The sequence below is a fragment of the Choloepus didactylus genome, chromosome 9 (genome assembly GCF_015220235.1).
Source record: "Choloepus didactylus isolate mChoDid1 chromosome 9, mChoDid1.pri, whole genome shotgun sequence".
Taxonomy (NCBI): domain Eukaryota; kingdom Metazoa; phylum Chordata; class Mammalia; order Pilosa; family Megalonychidae; genus Choloepus; species Choloepus didactylus.
In genome coordinates, this window is record NC_051315.1 from 104,732,209 (window position 1) to 104,752,351 (window position 20,143).

The following is a 20,143-nucleotide window of genomic DNA, read 5'->3' on the forward strand; positions in this document are numbered from 1 at the left end:
ATGCCATTCAAACTATTAGTTTTAACAACTTATGTACATGCATTATAAATGTATTCTCAACTGTATGACAAGTACTTAGTTAACGAAAAACAAAGACAACTAAATTCCACGGCTAATAACATTTAGGATTTGTGTGTCCCTTATATCCCACTAGACATTAAACTTGATGCATTGAGTTCTTCTTGTAGAAGAATGAGAAATGCCACAGGTTTAATACCTGGATGAAAATTTGCATTCTCTTGGTAACACACTGCCTTTGTAGTTTTACATAAACTTACCTGCAGATTGATTAGGTTGGACTGTTAACTTTACCATGGAACACAGTAAAACTCAAAGAGCTGAGATAATGACTACACCTTTTAATCTGGATAAAAGCATCTAGCCCAAACAACAAGTTTAGATGGGCATCACAGAATGTGATCAAATATTTTCCAATACACGGTTCAAAGGGCATCTCAGCAGGAGAATGGCTTTTAGTATCTCAGTAATTTTGGCAGAACTTAGTTATTGCTTTTCTCTGTATTTAACTACTTCACAGGAAAGTATTATTCTTCAGCCATACATAAACTTAAAGTACGTACCTTATCCTATATATCATTTGCAAAATGGTTCTGAAATATACCATTATGGGACAACTTTTATTATAAGTATATAGCAATGTTTCATACTCCTTTTAAAAAATGTGGAGATTTTTAAAATATTTCCTTTTATAAACACAATACAAAATGAATTATCCTGGAATAGATCATATTTGAATGATTGATTTGGTTGGAATTATTTTTCCATCACTAAAAAAAAAAGAAGAAGAAGAGAAAAGCTGGATATAAACCTCATTGTCTAAATTCTTATTTGGTCATTAATTAGGCTGAGTAACAAACACTAAAAAATTTTATAATTTTAGTTCAATATGGGCCTGCATTTAGGTTTCTCCTAGTCTTTTTTTGCCATAACTACAGGGCCTGGCTGTGATCTACCTTTACCACGTCCCCATGGATTCCAACACAGCATGTGACCAAAACAAAGAGAATGAGGGTTCCAAATACATCCATCTAAAATATTTCCACCTGGGCCTTTTCTTTTTTCTAATGTGTGTGTTCCATTTCTCAAAACAAGTATGAATTGCTTATGCAGCCTTTTTCTTTTCTCCTCCAAAAGGAAAGGAAGAAACTTTTCTGGCCGCTTTTTCCTTTCCACATAAAGAAGCAATTGAATTTTTAAGGTTCTCTCCATTTTCATCATATCAGGAAACAATGATGTTAAACTACAGAGAAAAACGCCAATTTTTTTATGTATCAGTTAAGTGATGGACTGAAAGTAAAATGAGAGCCACAGAAGAATACAATGTGATCTCAGTTATTTAATAAATAAGCAAATGTCCTCTCATAAGTTTTTTCCTTGTTTCACTGGACATGAACATTTCCTCTAGAGAATGTCAGGGAAAGGGAGGAACAGTAAAATTTATAAATATAAATATAAATCTTATTATAAATATCTAAATATGTTTATGTTTATTGTTAATGATTGTTATACAAATTTTGTTTAGGGACTGAAACTTAAGGCTTCTGGCTAATGGTTTGTGAATTACAGTGAATTTAAATAATCAATAGACTTTCTAACCCTATCTCCAAACAAAATAAAAATTCATTTACTTGTATATTTATTTAGTGAATATTCATTAAGAACTTATGTTCCAAGTGCTATCAATTTTTGAAGGATATTAAAATGAAATTATTTCTGCCTTCATGATGGTCAGAGCCTAATGAAGAAATAGAAGCGAATCACTGCTATATCCCAAACACACAGCACAGGAAATTAGTGTGTCTTCAGCATATATTTGTGGGATACATCAATCAGCAAATATAATATGACGTGCTACAAGTCATTTGAATATATGAAGGTTTCATATGGACTGCAACAATTTGCTGAGAATACTGATTGTACAACTTATGCTCATTACTTTTGAATTATTACAAAGTAAGAACTTTCTTGAAGAGGCAGAAAGAGCTCTAATTTCCTTTTAGTTAAACTAACCTGTGACAATTGCAGTTCTCCACCTTTTGTGAAGGGGCTTGACTGGAGGATATTTTACATGACTACATTTTGCTTCTTTAATGCTTAGTACGTCTTTCATTACAGATTGAGAACAACTATAATTTAATATTTAAAAAGAAATGTCAAAACATAATTTCATGGGGTTGGATTAAACTTTTAAGAACTTCTTATTAAATGGTGCTAAGCATTATTCAGTAACTCTCTTATGCCGAATAGCAATAATCATAGCTAGTTTTAACTGAGCAATTATCATGAGCCAGCTTCTAGGATAACCCTTTTATATGCATTTTTAATTTCTCAACAACCCTGCAAGATAGAGATTATTATTACCTTTCTCACACTAGGGAAAAGAGAAGGTAATTGAGTCAGTATATGGGATCATTTGGACCCCAAAGCTTGTGTTTCTTGCACTAGAGTGGTTTACTCTGCAAATCCCCGAAAGGAAAGAATCAATGTTGTTCCAACCATAGCCTCCTGAATGTACTTTAAATGCACTTGAAATCAAAACATTCTCAGTCATCTCCCATCTCCAATAGATTTATGTGGCGGAAACATGTAAGAACTCAGTATACTAAATTTGAATGAACTAATTTTAACTTCAGTTTATTATTATTATGTTTTTGTATTTCAGCAGGCAAAATAGTGCAAAAATAAAGTAGATATCTTCTAAGTGCATGCTAGTTACATAAATGTTTTAACTTGAGAATAGGATTTCTTATCAGGTTAGTTATCCTGATAGCAAAGTTGGAGCTATGCTAGGCAGTGAGCATTTTGCTCTAATTCTTTTTACATTAAAATGTGCATTACTTTTTTTAATAGTTCATATGCAATTTTAATTTTTACTGATGAAAAATAACACATCATGATTTGGAGAACTGACACACTACTGGGATTTAAAATTTTCCCTACTGATCTTTAAGAAAGTAATTGTTTGCACATTTTTCTTAATTATGTGGTTTATTTACACCATGGCAAAATCAGATGTGAACATTCATTAAAAGAACTGAATCGAAATGTATTTTCCATAAAAAATATATGAAAGTATTAATATTGATGACCTAGCAGCCTGCTATGCTCAAAGTAACAAAATACAATTCAGCAGGGATTAAAGTCTCAGAACTTTAGCATTTTTTGTTATTTTGAAAATAAGGAGTAGGGTATCCATGGCTATTTTAATTCCTCTGTTAGCTGTCAAACATTCATCTCTATATCTAGTATGGTAGCTCCTATATTCATTGATTAGAAATATTTTGGAAACCTGCATTTATTGGGTAAAAATGTTTAATGACCTCTGCCAATTTGTCACTGGTTTCAAGGCTATTTGTGTGTAGTCTTTTCTTCCTTCCTCTCCTATTCATGGACCTTCCAATGCAACCAAATTCACCTTTACCATCTTCATTTTTTGCATTTTTAATTGCCTTTTTCTTTTTTCCTTTCTACCCAGACCCTATTCATCCTTCATCTATCAGCTCACTGAGTCTTGCTTAACCACCCTATTCTAGTCTGAATACAGAAACCTTTTATACAGTCTTCTAACAGGTTCTTAAATTGATAACTGGGAAATGTAGTGTATAGTAGGGATTAGCAGAGACGGACGCCAGACTCTAGGGTACAATCCCTGTTCTATCACTTAGGAGATGTGTGGTTTTGATCGCTTCTTAACCTTTCTGCTCCAGTATCCCCACCTGAAAAATGAGATGGATACTACTGCTAATAAAGTAGAAATTAAATGTGCTAATACGTGTTAATCGCTTAGGAAAGTTTGGCACATAGGCGGTCCTTATAGGAAGGAAGGAAGGGAGGGAGGGAAAGAGAGAAGGAAGGAAAAGAAAGGAACAGGAAAATGGGTTACAAATTTGCAGCTTCCTAACAGTAGTTGCCAGCATTTAGTTGTTGCTGTTTTTCCTTATTGTCCATTCAAATGGCTTTACAATAAAAAGATACGTATGAGTGAAATGAGAGGGTTCTATGTGTATTTAATTCAGGTTACCCATTTATACTGAAATAGAAGGGAAACTACTCAGCCTCTCTCAGAAGGAACTGCTCAGGTGCATTCTTTTCAATCATCACAATCTTCAGTTTATAGAACTGCTCACATACATTATGTCATTTTCAGCCAGTTTAATTTAAAATGTTTGTTTGTTTGTTTGTTTTTAGCTCATTTAATGACCTGGGGAATACAAAATGAGTTAAAATCAGAACTCAGAAGAGAAGTAGCAGCAACATAGATCATATTACATAAAAACTTTAACTACCAGTAGCATGTCATCCTCAAATTGCTGTGTTCTTTTATAGCAAATGTGACTGAAAAAATAATAAATTATAAAAAAGGGAAACAGGAAATAACAGTATCAATATAGAATATGCTATTCCTTGCAAAAACTCAAAGATATCTCTGGAGTGTCAAAGGCATGTCCTTCAATATTTAACTTTTTCACTCTTTGTTCCCCATCTCAAGTTGAACAATATGTTAATTACCCGATGAAGCATTATAATTACTCTAACAGCTCCACTCTTACTTATAATTACTGCATCAACACTTTCTTTTTCATATGCTTCAATCTATACCTATTACATTGTCATGATGAAGACACATTAACATTATAATACCGTATAATTAGCTGATGAGCAATTAAATTATTCCACTGCTCCTGTTCCTCTTTGCCAAGAGCTTGCTTCCAAGCTCTATTATCTCCTCTTTCTTTTCAGTTTGCTTAGTGGTTCTTTTCCCCCTTAAAACAAAGAGGCTCATAAGCTGTATTCAAAGAATTTTGATTTCAAATTCAGAATGGATAAATCCTTAAGTTGGTGATGGTTGAAGAAATAACTTGGCATTATAGGCAAGTTTAAAATTATTTTTATTTTTTTCTACAATGAAGAATTGCAAATTAATGTAATAAAATGCTGCAGGAATATCCTTTCTAAATTTTTGTTGCTGTTGTTTTAAAATAATTGTTTAAAAATGTAAAATTTCCATAACTTACAGTAAAATTGTTTAGACTGTATTAGATCCTATCTGGAAAATAATGCCCTCATTAATTATTTACAAACACTTCATACCAGGTTTTCACAGAAACTTGCAAGAGTGGAGACCAGGGCCCGGCTCGCCCTCCATATTGAAGGTAAGTCTCTGCATGTAGCTGCCTATATGACAGGGACAGAAGTTAAAGGTCAACAGACCCCATCAAGGAGGAAAGAATGTACAGATGCTATTGTAAACCAGTTATCTTGAAAGCATTGAAGCTCCCCTTCCATGATCACTGTTGATAACAAATCCCCAGAACCCTGTGTCATAAGACCCTGCTGAAACTCTGTTCTCATACCCTATAGGTGTCCCTTGCACTCCTGCCTCTGCAGAATGCTGACTTCCTAAACGGCTGCCATTGGGAAAAATCTTCTCCTGTTTGTAAGTCCTAAAAAAACTCATATCTGACTCTGTGCCTAGTGTGTTCTTTGGTCATGTGGCTGTGCTGACCTGACTCCTTCAAGAGTTGGGTTGGAAAAGTAAGCTTTGGAGATTGGGAACATAAAATAAAATTACACACTCATATAATTAACTATGACACTAAGCTACTCTATGAAAGTAGCCAGGTACTTCACTTTTTCTTGGTTTCCCTTTCTGTTGCATATCAAATATATATCCTCCTATTTGATTTGCCAGCTGGAATTTACTCTAAGCTTTTTTTTAAGTGCCCATGACCTTTCTTCATGATTTTAGTCTCTGTCTTATGGTATTTCCTGTAAAAATAAATAAATGGATCTCTCTCCTGGTTAAAGATTTATTTTCCCCCAAATAAACAGGAACTAATTGGCATACAATTTTAATGAATCTAAAATAGTTGGTGTCCACACAGTTTACCACTGTGATCACTTGCTACATCTATACTGCAAACTAGCTGAGTTGTTGTTTATTCCATATTTTATAAGAGAACTAAATCTTTCTTAGATAATTACTTTGGAGTAATATTACAAGCTACGGAAGAGAAGTGGAATTCATTTTACAAGCAAGGCCTATTTCAATAAAATGACTTTTGTTGTCTCAGCTTAGTTTCCTTAGCTTTGAGGCAAAGGAAAATCTATTGAGCACTAACTCTAATATGCAGAAACTTGTCTATTCACTAAGAAGAGCCAGATGGGCCCTGCCAACTTCAGAAAGCCATTTAGGACTATTAACATCAATATGTTTGGGAATATGAAAAACAAGTTACCTCTGACTTGATATAGGAGAATGACTAAGTCCCTGTTTAAGTGACAATTTCTTCAGCTATAATCCTTTGGTTTTCAAACTCCTTAAACAAAATTCAGTCTTTTTAAATTGACAAAAACCCAATTCTTATGCATTCACATGGGTACACAGAATACTTTGCCTTAGGTTAAAAGATAATCTTTCAACTCCTGACAAACTGTACTAGCACTGCTACCTTTTTTTGAATTTTTGTTAGAAAAATAAATTTATCTAAAAATTAACGAATGAGAATCTATATGTAAAGCAAAGGGGTAGGTTGTACTTTATATCAGCTATAACTTTTACACTGACAGATATTAAAGTGCAAAATGCATCAAAATGCAAGGAAGATTAATACATGTCAGGCTTTTAGAGAGAACGTTAGCTGGAATAACTTGAGACTCTTACTACAGATCAAATAATTAATATATTATAGATAAGAATCATATTAATTTAATTATTTATTTGACAGTTAAGATGTTTAATATTTTCAGTTCTAATGAATAGGACTCCTTCTAAATATGTTAAAAGCACAAGAGTGTAGGGAGTAAGAGTTTACACTCTTAAATCAGGCCCCATTCCATCACTTACTACCTGTGTGACCTTGAGCAAGTTATTTAGTACTCCTAAGCCTATTTTGCAGCTATTTAATAAAGCAGTACCTATCTTGTAAGGTTATTGGGAGTATAAAATGAGACATTTAATGTAAAGAACTTACCACAGTGCCTAGCATAATGTGATCAGTCAACGCATATTATCTTTATTCACTATTCTTAGCTTAAAGATTTGTTTTGTTTTATTTTTTTCCTCCCTATTCTTTGGAAAACCATATATAAAATATTTGATCTGGAAAAGATCTCTCTTTTTTTAGTCCAAGTGTTTTAAGTGTACTGTCTAGAGACATAAATTTAATTAGTGATCAAGCTAGTACTTCACTGCAGTGTCCCTTCTACCAGTAATATGATTTCCCATTATACCATTTTATTTAAGAGATATGTGAAATTTGCATAATTGGCATATAGTCTTTAATATTTATATATGAAATTTTTATCATAGATACAAATTACAGCCTGAAAACAAAAATTCAAGTTTATAATCATCCCTAGTACACATGGATTCTTGCCATTACTCAAGACATAAAATCAAGTTAATTTATTCCATATAAGAAAATCAAATTCCTATTGCTGTTTTTCTCTGCCACCTTTCAGTTGAAGTATTGAGTTTTTCACATTCTCCTTGACACAAACAGATAATACCAGAATTACTATATTGCTTTTGCAATGAATTATTATATCTAATGGTTTCTGAACAATTTCATTCCATATCCAGGATTACTGTTTTTATTTCACTATGAATTCTAACATCTATTGGCTTTTGAAAACTTCCATTTCGCATTCCTTTGAAGAATACATAATGTCTCAATCCCTAATTTAAAAAAGTTAGTATTCAATATATCAAAAGAACACAATATTTATGATTTGTTAATGCTATCTGGAGGCTCTAGTCCCCAGAAACAATAAAACAGTTCTTATGTCTAAGGGATCCTCTCATATCTCAAAATCATAATAATAAAAAGAGAACCACAGATGACCCTTTGTGAAGTTGGGAAACTTTCCTACTCTTCTTCCCAAGTCCAGCTGTTACTTGCTGTTTGGGTGGGAAGATACAAAAATTAACAAAGTCTTCCAAAATAGTAGTAATTCAGATATCAGTATCCAGAAGCAATGGGTTACAGTTAAAGCTCTTTGTCACTCTGAAACCAATAAGGTCTTTTTCTTTTTTATTATTGTTCACACACCATACAATTATCCAAAGATCCAAAGTGTACAATCAGTCGCCCACAGTACCATCATACAGCTGTGCATCCATTACCAAAATTAAGTTTTTGAATTTTTAGAACATTTTCATTACTCCAGAAAACAAATAAAGACAAAAAAAGGAAACTCATATCCTTCCCTACCCCTAACCACCCCCTCCATTATTGACTCATAGTATTGGTATAGTACATATGTTACTATTGATGAAAGAATGGTAAAATACTACTAACTGCAGTATGTAGTATGCAATAGGTATATATTTTCCCTACATGCCCCTCTATTATTAACTTCTAGTTAAAGAACAGTTCATGAAAGAGATTTCTAATATTTGTACAGTTAATCACAGACACTGCCCAGCAATATTCACTGTTTTATACATTCCCATCTTTTAACCTCCAACTTTCCTTCTGGTGACATACGTGACTCTGAGCTTCCCCTTTCAACCACATTTGTGTACCATTCAGCACTGTTAGTTATTCTCACAACATGCTACTGTCACTTCTGTTCACTTCCAAACATTTAAATTCAACCTAGTTGAATATTCTGCTCATGATAAGCAACCGCTCCTCATTCTTTAACCTTGTTCTATATCCTGGTAACATATTTCATGTCTATGAGTTTACACATTATAATTAGTTCATATCAGTGAGACCCTGCAATATTTGTCCTTATGTGTCTAACTTATTTCATTCAATATATTGCCCTCAAATTTTGTTCATCAACACATTAAACTAAAGTAGAATAAAAGAGTCAGACAACATCACCAATGCCAAGAGTCCTATAATCCTCCTTTAAGTCCCTCTCTTATAGGCATTTAGCTTTGGTATATTGACTTTGTTACATTAAAGGAAGCATAATACAATGCTTCTGCTAATTACACCCTCTAGTTTGCATTGATTGTATTTTTCCTCCAATACCACCCCATTTTTAACACCTTGCAAGGCTGACGTTCGTTTGTTCTCCCTCATGTAAAAACATATTTGTACATTCTACTACAATTGTTAAGCACTCTAGGTTTCACTGAATTATACAGTCCCAGTCTTTATCTTTCCTCTTTCCTTCTGGTGTCCCACATGCTCCTAACCTTCCTCTTTCAACCATACTCACAGTCATCTTTGTTCAGTGTACTTACATTGCTGTGCTACCATCACCCAAAATTTTGTTCCAAACATCTCACTCCTGTCTTTTCCTGTCTGTAGTGCTCCCTTTAGTATTTCCTGCAGAGCAAATATCTTTTTCACAAACTTTCTCATTGTCTGATTGTCAGAGAGTATTTTAAACTCTCCCTCATATTTGAAGGACAGTTTTGCCCAATATAGAATTCTTAGTTGGTGGTTTTTCTCTTTCAGTATCTTAAATATATCACACCACTTTCTTCTTGCCTCCATGCTTTCTACTGAGAAATCTGCACATAGTCTTATAAAGCTTCCTTTGTACGTGATGGATCGCATTTCTCTTGCTGCATTCAGGATTCTCTCTTTGTCTTCAATGTTTGATAATCTGATTATTAAGTGTCTTAGTGTAGGCATATTCAGATCTATTCTGTTTGGGGTATGCTATGCTTCTTGGATCTGTAATTTTATGTCTTTCATAAGAGATGGGAAATTTTCATTGATTACTTCCTCTATTATTGCTTCTGCCCCTTTCCCTTTCTCTTCTCCTTCTGGGACACCCATGACACTTGCATTCATGCATTTCATGTTGTCATTCAATTCCCTGAGATGTTGCTCATATTTTTCCATTCTTTCACCTATCTGTTCTTTTGTTTGTAGGATTTCAGGTGTCTTGTTCTCTAGTTCCTGAGAGTTTTCTTCTGCCTCTTGAGATCTGCTGTTGTATGTCTCCATTGTGTCTTTCATCTCTTGTGTTGTGCCTTTCATTTCCACAGATTCTGCCAGTTGTTTTTTTTTTTTTTTTTCCAGAGGGGTATCTGGTTTATTTTATTGTTGAAAATTGACACTTGACACTTATTATCCTGAAGACAATCGCATAGAAACACATTGACTTTACAGGCTTTTTAGGTTGACAAAAGAACATCACCATTACCCTGCAACAGACAACAGTAAAAAGTAAAATAATAATTCTGAAGGAGAAAATAATAAGATTTCCTTGTGATAGAAAACTTTCAACAAAAACAAAAAGCATTCCTATAAAATTAACAATAAACAGTTGAAAGCAAGCTTCCACTTTATCTTTTTTTATCTAAAAAAAATCACCAATTCATGTAAAATTCAGCTCATGAAAGGAGTAGAAACAAGTCAAATATTAATTTTAAAAATACCTGACACACTATAAGGTGTGTATGCAGTCTATTAAGTAGTTTAACTTTTAGACTAACTCAGTATTAAACACCCAGTTTTTCTGAGGAAGCTGTTACAAACTCAAGCTGATTATATAGTCATTAATGAGACTCTTTTTTAATGACATAAAGATGTAGCAATCTTAGTAGTACTGTCTCAAATGTTGCTTCATTACAAGAAACTGTGTATTCAAGATCTAGCTTTAAGTCCATTTTTATTTCTAAAACAAACAACTTTATTATTTGCTTATAGTCAACGTAGAAAAATGTGAAGATACAGAAAAATGTAAAGAAAATAAAAATTATCCAGTATGCCTTCCTCAAATCCAGTAACAAAAGATTATATATATATAGATTTCTTTCTAATCCTTTTGTATGGATACATAGAAATGTAAACCAAACTTAATACTGTAAAATGTTTACATATCCCTTTCCCACTTCAGATTACAAAGCAACCATATCTTTAGGACATTAAATATTTTCTGAAAATGTGATCTTCAGCTGGCTGCTTTAAAATCTATTATAGCTAGATCATTATTTATTTCAATTGTTGGATATTCAGATTGTTTTGAATTTCTGCTATTATAACTAACACTAAATTGAACATCCTTCTTTCCATATAATTCTCTGTATGTATCTTTGATAACTTTTTAAAGATAAATTCCTAGGAATAACCAGTTCAAAGGGTATAAATATTTGTAAGCCTCTTGATATGTTTTACCAAATTTCTCTGCAGAAAAGACTGTACCAATTTACGGTCACACCAACAGCGAGAGAGTCTAATTTCTTCTTCATATTCCTTGGCAATATGGAAAACTCCTCCTCATTTTACTGTTGCAAATTTATGTGTGCACAGGAGAGATGGGGGGTGATCTACCTCTTGTCTGTTCTCCAAGTTGTAAGATTTTCCCAGCTGTTTCCTGGTCATTTGTTTTTCTTCTGTTTTTTGAAGCAGCCCAAATCCTGTAGGAGGAGTTGCTAATATGTGCAGTTTCTTATCTTTCGTATCACACGTTCTTCCTCAGTGGGCAAGGGCAAGAAAGCTGCTTTCGAGTTAAGCAGGAATTCCTAAAGTGACTAGAATTACAAAGCCTTCTTTTCTCCTGGGCAGCCACGTTATTTTAATGTCTTGGTACTACAACAGAAAACTGGGCCACATTCTTCAGCATGTGGAGGGTTTCTGACCATTCCATGGACCCTATCTGGGGTATGGTAGTGAGGAGTAAGCTTTTGGCTTTATTTGCATTTTCTTTCAGGATCTTTAAGACCTTGTCCACTGAAACCGCTTCCTCGTGCTCCTTCCAGCAATCGTAATCTGTTGCCATGGCAATACCTGCATAGCAAATTCCTGCTTCCTTAGCAAGAACCACCTCTGGAACTGTGGTCATATTGATAACGTCTGCCCCCCAGGCACGGAACATGAGGCTTTCTGCGCAGGAGCTAAAACGAGGTCCCTCAATTGTGACCACTGTCCCCTTTGAGTGACACCGGAGTCCTAGCTTCTTGGCAGTCTCTATGAGGACCTCTCTCGTTTTAGGGCAGAATGGTTCAGCCACTGGAATATGGCACACTCCTCTGGCACAGGAATGACTTCCATCATAGAAAGTCTGAGGCCTTTTGGTGGTCCTGTTGATGAACTGATCAATGATGACCATATCGCTGGGCTGAATCTCCTCCCTCAAGGAGCCACAAGCTGTGGTCACTACTATGTGAGTTCAGCCTTCCTCCTTCAAGGCCCAGATGTTCGCCTGGTGGTTGACTTCTGAAGGCATGATGGTGTGCTGCCTCCTGTGCCTTGCAAGAAGGACACAATCAACATTTTTTATCTTCCCCAAAATTAAGGCATCGAATGGCTTGCCAAATGGAGTATCCACATATTTTTCGGTTCTTCCTTCTAAAATTTCTGGATCATCCAGGCCTGTTCCGCCAATTATTCCAACCTTCATGGCTATGGTGGCGGCGCCTGGGGCCATGTCCGTGGGAGGAAGGAGCTGTGCCAGGGCGGAGGCGACCGCCAAACAGCGCGTTGGGGTAAGCCTGCCAGTTGTTTTTTTTGAACTTTCGATTTCTACCTTATGTTCGCCCGGTGTTTTCATTATATGCTTCATCTCTTTTGCCATATCTTCCCTAAACTTTTTGAATTGATTTAGCATTAGTTGTTTCAATTCCTGTATCTCAGTTGAAATGTAAGTTTGTTCCTTTGACTGTGCCATAATTTTGTTTTTCTTTGTGTAGGTTGTAGTTTTCTGTTGTCTAGGCATCTGGTTTCCTTGGTTACCCCAATCAGGTTTTCACAGACCAGAACAGGCTCAGATCTCAGAAGGGGGCAATATTCAGTATCAGGTTTCCTTGAGGGTGTGTCTTAGAAGACTGACATGCCCTGTGAAGCCTCAAGCTACTGTGCTTTTAATAACCTGCCCAGCAGGTGTTCTGTCAGCCTGTTGTTCCTGACTGATACAAGGGGGTGTGGCCCTCTTAGTTTCTATTTTGGATGTTTTCCCCCAGGCTCTGAATGGGAGGCTGGTAGTAGAGCTGTACACCACCTCCTTCCTTTTAGGGAAGATATACCCCCTAGGGAATTAACATCTGCATTTAAATAGGTTCTTTGTCTCTCTGACTCTGCTATCTCCACCCCTGTCTGGGTCAGCATGCTGTGAACTGAAAATGGCTGCAGTTTTCTCCACTGAGCCACCCAGGTTAAGAGAGAGAAAAAGGGACAGAAAGTCATCCTTCAGGGCCAATCCATACTCCCCCCTACCCAGCTTCACCCGCTGCCCAGAGATAGCACCTGGTCCTCTGGGCTCCCCCTCCAGGAAAGAGAAGTCCTCTGGCTCTTTAAGGACAGTCATTACTAAAAGCCTCTTTGTTGGGATATGTAGCTTGTATTGAGCAGTACACTTATGTTAATTAAAACCCCATTTGGAGCTGGACTGAAGTATATTCACTTGTTCAGAGAGTGCTGCTTTCTACCACAGCGAGGTTTTGCAGTTTGGGCTGCCATGGGGGGAGGGGGCTCCTAGCTTGGGTCCACAGTTTTTACTTACAGATTTTATGCTTTGATTTCAGGCATTCCTCCCAATCCAGGTTGGTGTACAATGTATAGACAGTCACGGTTGTCCCCCTGCAGTTATTCCATATTATTTACTAGCTGTTCCTGGTTGTTTATTAGTTGTTCCAGGAGGACTAACTTATTTCCACTCCTCTCTATGCCACCATCTTCTTGGTCCTTCCCTCCAAAGGGTTCTCAATAAGGTCTTTTAAAATGAATTATTTATGTTACTTGAATCTCACAAAAAATATTGGTAAGTAATTACGTTTTCTCAGTTTGACTGCTGGGAGTTGGCGTCTGACTTTCTTAAATATACTATATGAGTATGACACTAATTTTTAATTTTAGTACTATATTACAGCACTATATGTTAGTGTGACTTTCAATTGCTTTCCAAATCCCCTTCCCCAAAAAGCATCTTCAGAGGACCCAGGCCTACATTGCAATTTTGGTCTTAGAGTTAAGTAAGAGTGGACAATATATGGAAACAAGACTGAAAACTACCAACAGTAAATGTCAATAAGAGTTGAGGCTGACAGATGAAGATGAAAAGGCTTCTTTCTCCTGTTCTCATAGATGAGCCTTTACTGTGCCCAGGGATAACTTTTAGAATCAAAATAGTCTGAAATAACCAAGAGTGACAATCTGTTCTTAACATCAAAAGCAATTCCTGATGCTTCATTTGCAAGTGACCAGTGGCTTTACCTCTGAAAGAGAAGAGTATCTGTAGCTATGTCATTAACCACAAGATAGGGATATCAAGTTCTTTTACTTTGTATCACTAGTATACTCTATGTAATGAATATCCTTAGACTCATAGTACTCAGGGATTCTCTAATCCAAGCTATCACAATTGTCACAATCTATAGTTTGCCTCGAAATATGAGAATTTGGTTAAATGAATAAATATGGGAAACTTAATCCACATTAACATTTCCCAAACTTCAAAATGGAATACAGATCAGGGTAGTTTTGAACAGAGATACAGAATGTCTAAAAATGAAGATACATAATTTTTATGAGACATGAAGAAAAAGCAAAAGGAAACAGAATCATAGCAGGTCACCACTGGAAGAGACCTTAAGAGAGCAAACTAACCCCTTCACTTTACAGATAAGGGAACTGAGTCCCAGAGAGGTGAAGGCCATTATCCAAGATCACCATGGGGTAAATGACAGCACAGCTGGCAGTTGTTTTCTGACCCTAAAACCTTCTACTTCTTCTAAAGTAACAAAACTGGTGAGGAAGTATTTGCCTTTTATAATTTAAACTGCATGTAGTTTTGAAAAAACCTTAAGGAAAAGTATAAGATGATCTAGATCTGATATTCACCACTCCAACATAATCATCCTTTTATGTGCTTAATATTACGTGGCAATGTTGCAGGTTTATCTATCATTTATACTCATATTCATCAATTAATTAGCAATTCTACTATAAAGAAGGATTTTGTATTACAGGCCACTGAGTTTCATATTTTTCCACCAAATAGACCATTTGCCCTTACAAAGGAGAGGGAAATCCTATAACCAGAGGATTTGGGGGTCAGGCACAAATCAGTCAGTTATCCTGGATAAATTCCTTTGAGGAGTAGTGTTCCAGTTTGTTTATGTTGTCATCATGCAAAATACCAGAAATGGATTGGCTTTTATAAAGAGGGTTTATTTTTACAAATTCACAGTCTGAAGGCCATGAAAATGTTCAAATTAAGGCATCAATGCAAGTATACCTTCAAAGAAGGAAGGCCAATGGCATCCAGAAAACCTCTATTAGGTGGGAAGGCATGTGGCTGGTGTCTCCTGATCCTGGGTTGTGTTCCAGCTCCTCTCTCAGCTCCTGTGCACTCTTTAAAATGTTGCTCTTGGGGCATTTTGTCTTCTCTTAGCTTCTGCAGATCAAACACTGGGCTAGTATCTCCAAAGTGTCAGCAAAAGTCTCTTTCTGTGGCTTTCTAGAAAATGTCTCTCTCAGATGCTCTCCAAAGTGTCCCTCTCAGCTGCTCTGAGGTCCTTCTGTTTGTCAGCTCTTTTATAGGGCTCCAGTGATTAAATCAAGACCCACTCTGAATGGGCGGGGTCCATATCTCCATGGAAATAATTTAATCAAACATTTCACCCACTGGTGATTGAGTCATATCTCCATGGAAACACTCAATCAAAGGATTCCAATCTAATCAGCACCAATACATCTGCTCCCACAAGATGACGTTAAAGAACATGGTGTTCAAGGGGACAAAATATATCCAAACTGACACAAGTGGTATTCTATCTTTAAAAAGTCATGTAACATTTCCCATTCGCTTGTTTTCATGGGAATATAATCTTTCCCCCTTAAAAGCTCAAGGTAAATTAATGCTTCATAAAATATACAAGGTTTGCTTTGCCTAAACTAGTAGACTTCTACATATTCTCAGAGTTCATATACCTTGAATATACCAATTATAAGTGACTTCTCCTTCCCAATTTGGAAGCCTATTATAGAAAATAAACACAAAGAAATGCATGAAAAAATAATCCATACAAAGGTGCTTTCTTTGGTTCTCAGTCCCATGTAATGGTAATCCTTCTCCAAAACAGAACATAATTTTAAGCAAAGAGGAAAATTACACTGAATTTTAACTGCATATTACATATTTTTGTCCTAAATTAAAGTAGAAAATACTTTTTAAATTCCTACCTCCAACATCCTTTACCCCTAAACAAAATCCAACTACCCTTTCAGCAGTATTATTCAAAAATTTATTTATTCTGAATAATATGAGAATCAATTGATTAACAAAACAAAAAACCTCAGAAGTTCCAAATTAGCCTCAGTGGCTCTTCTAAAATTAATTTGTACAGGACAAAAGTATAAACTATATTTCACAAAAATTATAGGATTTTTCAAGAATGGAAAGGACCTTAAACTTCTAACCCTGACATCTGCCTAAGCTTGAAGATTCTCCACGATATTCACTTTGTTAACAAATATTTTTAGGATGCTTGATATGTCTTTATTCTAATAAATATATGGTTTCTGTATCCAAGGAATTGGAAAATAGGGACACAGATGGTAAATAATCAAAATAAATAAAAAGCAAATAAAACCAAGGAATCTGGTGAGACTATTGTGTGTGGAAAGGGTCACATTTTATTTGGTATTCATGAGAGGCTCCTCTGTGAGATGATATTTAACCTGAGCCCTAAATGGTCAAGAAAATCCATCCATGCAAAATCAGGAAGAAAAATTTCAGGAAGGCAAAATAGTTTTCACAAAGTCCGCATGGCCAGAATAGCAAGAAAACCATCAATATAACTGAAGGAGGATGGTTAAGGAAGGTGAGATGGTGTCAACAAGATTTTATTGTTTACAAAAGCATAGGGAATTTGGATTTTTCCTTCAGTACAATGGGATCACTGGAGTGTTTAAGCAGGTTTCTCGATTGATTACACTATGTAATTTATTTGAATTGTTTTAATCACCCTGGTGGTTGTATAAAGTAAAGATTGTAGGGGTTGCAGCTAGAAACACGCAGGGGCTACAGCAGGAGCTCATGTAGTCTTACTGGGCTGTCAACAATACAGATGGAGACAACTAAATGCATTTATGGTATGGTGTGAAGGAAAAACTGAGAGTATTTAATCATTCGTCTAGGGGAGGGTGAGGAAAAGAGGGAAATAAAGGCAACTTTTAGAAATTTGGCTTAAGCAACTAACCAACTGGGTGATACTGTCATTATCTGAGATGGACGAGACGGGAATAAACAGTTGGTGCTGGGAGGAGGAGAGTTAAGAACTCTGTTTTGACTCTATGAATTTTGAAGTCATATTCTTATCAATGTGAGGATGTCACATGGGCAGCTGAAGATGTAAATCTGTAGTTACAGGGAGGTGACAGGGCTAGATAATATTGGGAATCATGGGCACATATATATTTTCAAAATCATGGGACTGGATGATATCATCTGAGGTGAGTATGTTGATAGAAAAGAAATATACCTCTGAAGCACTTCAATGTTTAGGAAAAAAGGAAAAGGGACTAGTAAATGAGACTTAGACTATCTATTTATTTGATATTTCTTGGAAAAATATGTTTTAAATGATAAAAGTGGAGAACACTTTTATATATCTATCCCATGTATATTTAAAACCATCACATATATATTTATATACAAGTGCTCAATGAATATTTGTATATATGTGTGCATTTGTGTGTGTGTGTTTGTGTGTATATCAGAACTATTCACTCACTATTAACATATGAATAAATTATTTGCATCAAAATACACACACACATTTGCAAAACACCCACAGGCAAAGGACAAACCATTTCAAGTTGACTATTAGATAATCATGTTCTTTGAGACTTTCTGCCAATCTCACCACCAGACATTTTCACCAGACACTTTATGCCAAGTAGCTCTACAGTCTTCTGCTTTCTCACTGGCACCTCTTTCCATCACTTTATTCCCACTATCCCTTTCTGCCTGTCCTCTCCACCACCATCCTCATCCATCTACCTCTTGAAAATCACCCACCCTTCTGACTCAGCTCTCTAAACACGGTACTCAAATTCACCTCATGCCCATTTTTGTGTAACCAAACCCATCGGTGATTTAAAGGGATGAAGAACCTTTAATTTATCAGGAAGAGTGGTCTAAGTGTTAAAGGCTGAAAAATGTGCCGGGACATTGTTGGCTTATGGAGTACAGTTTGGTCACAGACTCCTATGATATGTTAAGGGAGGCTGTCAGGAAATCCAACAGAAGAGTAATTACCTGGAGAATTATATTTTTCCATCAGTTAGAATTTCACTCAATTCATTAATACAACAGTTAAGCAGGTGCTCTATTATGATTGTTTAAATATGAACACTGATTGCACCGGTGATTTTGCTTCATCTTTTAAGACTTAGAAAGGTATGAAACAGCACCTCTCCCTTCTACAATTGTACTGACTTAAATACATTTTTTTCATTAGAATCCTTCATTGTTATATAGTTTTATACAATTAACTTTTATGATTATGAAATATGCATTACTTCCTTAACTTTGTAAGAAGTTTAAGTGTGAAAAAGAAAATGAAAAGTAGTTTTAAGAACTCATAAAACTACTAAGTAACATTGTAAAAATACATATTTGACACCTTTTCTCTCCTCAATACTCTGAGTAAATGTAAATAGCAGAAAATATAGGATTCCCAGTATGCCTGCATTTTCACAAGATAGAAAAATGTTAATGTGAATACAAACCTTTAACTTAGTGAGGAGGGTTTCTTTTTAATTTTGTGTGTTTGTGTATGAGTGTGTGTGTATGTTCTCCAGTAAAGTGCACTGCATGTATTATATAATGTGTGGTTGCTTTTGATGGAAATGGAGGATATATTTCTACATCGTGTTTTGCTAAATGGACAATAAGAGGAGCCCATGTATGATGAAAAGACAATAAAATAAAATTAACTGATTTGTGTAATGAGGAAGTCAGATTATTAAATTGAGGGAAGAGCTTTGTGATTTTATACGGTTTAAGGAAATAATGAATGATCAAAGAAAAGAATGCATTGGGAAGGAAGACTTTTTAATTCATATTTTCGGTTAGCTAGATTTTCATTCTTTATCATTTACCAAATAGAAATGCAAAATAAAACCAGTATCAAATATTTGTCAATTTGGAAAAAAAAAAAGTTAGCAAATGTGCTAGAAAATGGACACTTTCACAGTTCTGGCAGAAATTTCAGCAACCTCCTGGAAAACACATTAACTTCAAGTCTCAAGAACCTTAAAAATGGCCATATCTGTTGCTTTGTTAATCACATTTTTAAAAAATATATCATAGGAAATATTCATCATCTGGGACAAGAAATTTTATACCCAGAAAAAAATCCCAACATGATGTTTAACTATAAAATTTGAAATATCATGAATTTACAAAATATAATGTTAAACTGATGTTAGCAATATCTGCACAACAGAATATTTTACAGCCATTATAAGTATTCTGTTTAAAGAAGTTTTAATGACATGGGAAAACATTTGTAATAAAAAGTTTAACTTAAAAAGTCAGTAAGATTCTCCTTTATACACTGTGATTCACTTTTGCATGTGTGTTTATGTGTGTGTGTGTGTGTGTGTATGACAACTACACTAATGGATTATTTGGGGTAATAAAATTGTCTATAATCTTTCATAATCTTTCTGAATTTCAGATTTTTCTGAATTTTTATTTCAATAATTATTTCTCATACAGTTAGAAAAATAAAATAGTACTTTAAAAAGAAAGTTAAGAAACAGGATAAAGTGCCAATTACATCACCATAACCAGTGTAAATTGTTAAATAAGAGAAGGACAAAGCAATGACCAATGGCTTTGACAATTAGGAGGCAACTGGTTACCAGAAAAAGGGCATTTTCAGTAATGTAATAAAAGCAGAAGTTGGGATTCACAGAGATGGAGAATGAATGCATAGTTATGAAAGGGAGGCAGTGAGGATGACCCCTTTACAAAGCTTGAGTATGAAGAAACAAGCAGATATGGGACAGGACCATCCTCTGTTAGGCAAATTAATATACCAGTCACTCCATCAAGTACGTGATCCGTCATCAAGAAACAAAACACATCATAGATTTTTCCTCAATGTTCCTGCCCCATTCCCATTTCCTACCAGAGACTCGAGGACAACGACTCAGCAAAGTTACCTTTTAATCCAAAAGGTTTCTGCTTTCTT

The 20,143-nt window shown here is 35.2% G+C and overlaps 2 protein-coding genes across 4 annotated transcripts in view; both read right to left on the reverse strand.

Moving 5' to 3' along the window:
• ERBB4 (erb-b2 receptor tyrosine kinase 4) overlaps nucleotides 1–20,143 on the reverse strand; it is a 1,164,817-nt gene that overhangs the window by 635,066 nt on the left and 509,608 nt on the right. The gene's annotated exons all lie outside the window — the stretch shown is intronic.
• Nucleotides 9,991–12,550, reverse strand: LOC119544087 (S-methyl-5'-thioadenosine phosphorylase-like). Its single transcript, XM_037849197.1, is given in 1 exon segment — nucleotides 9,991–12,550. A coding segment is annotated over 1 exon segment (1,032 nt). The 5' UTR covers nucleotides 12,547–12,550; the 3' UTR covers nucleotides 9,991–11,514.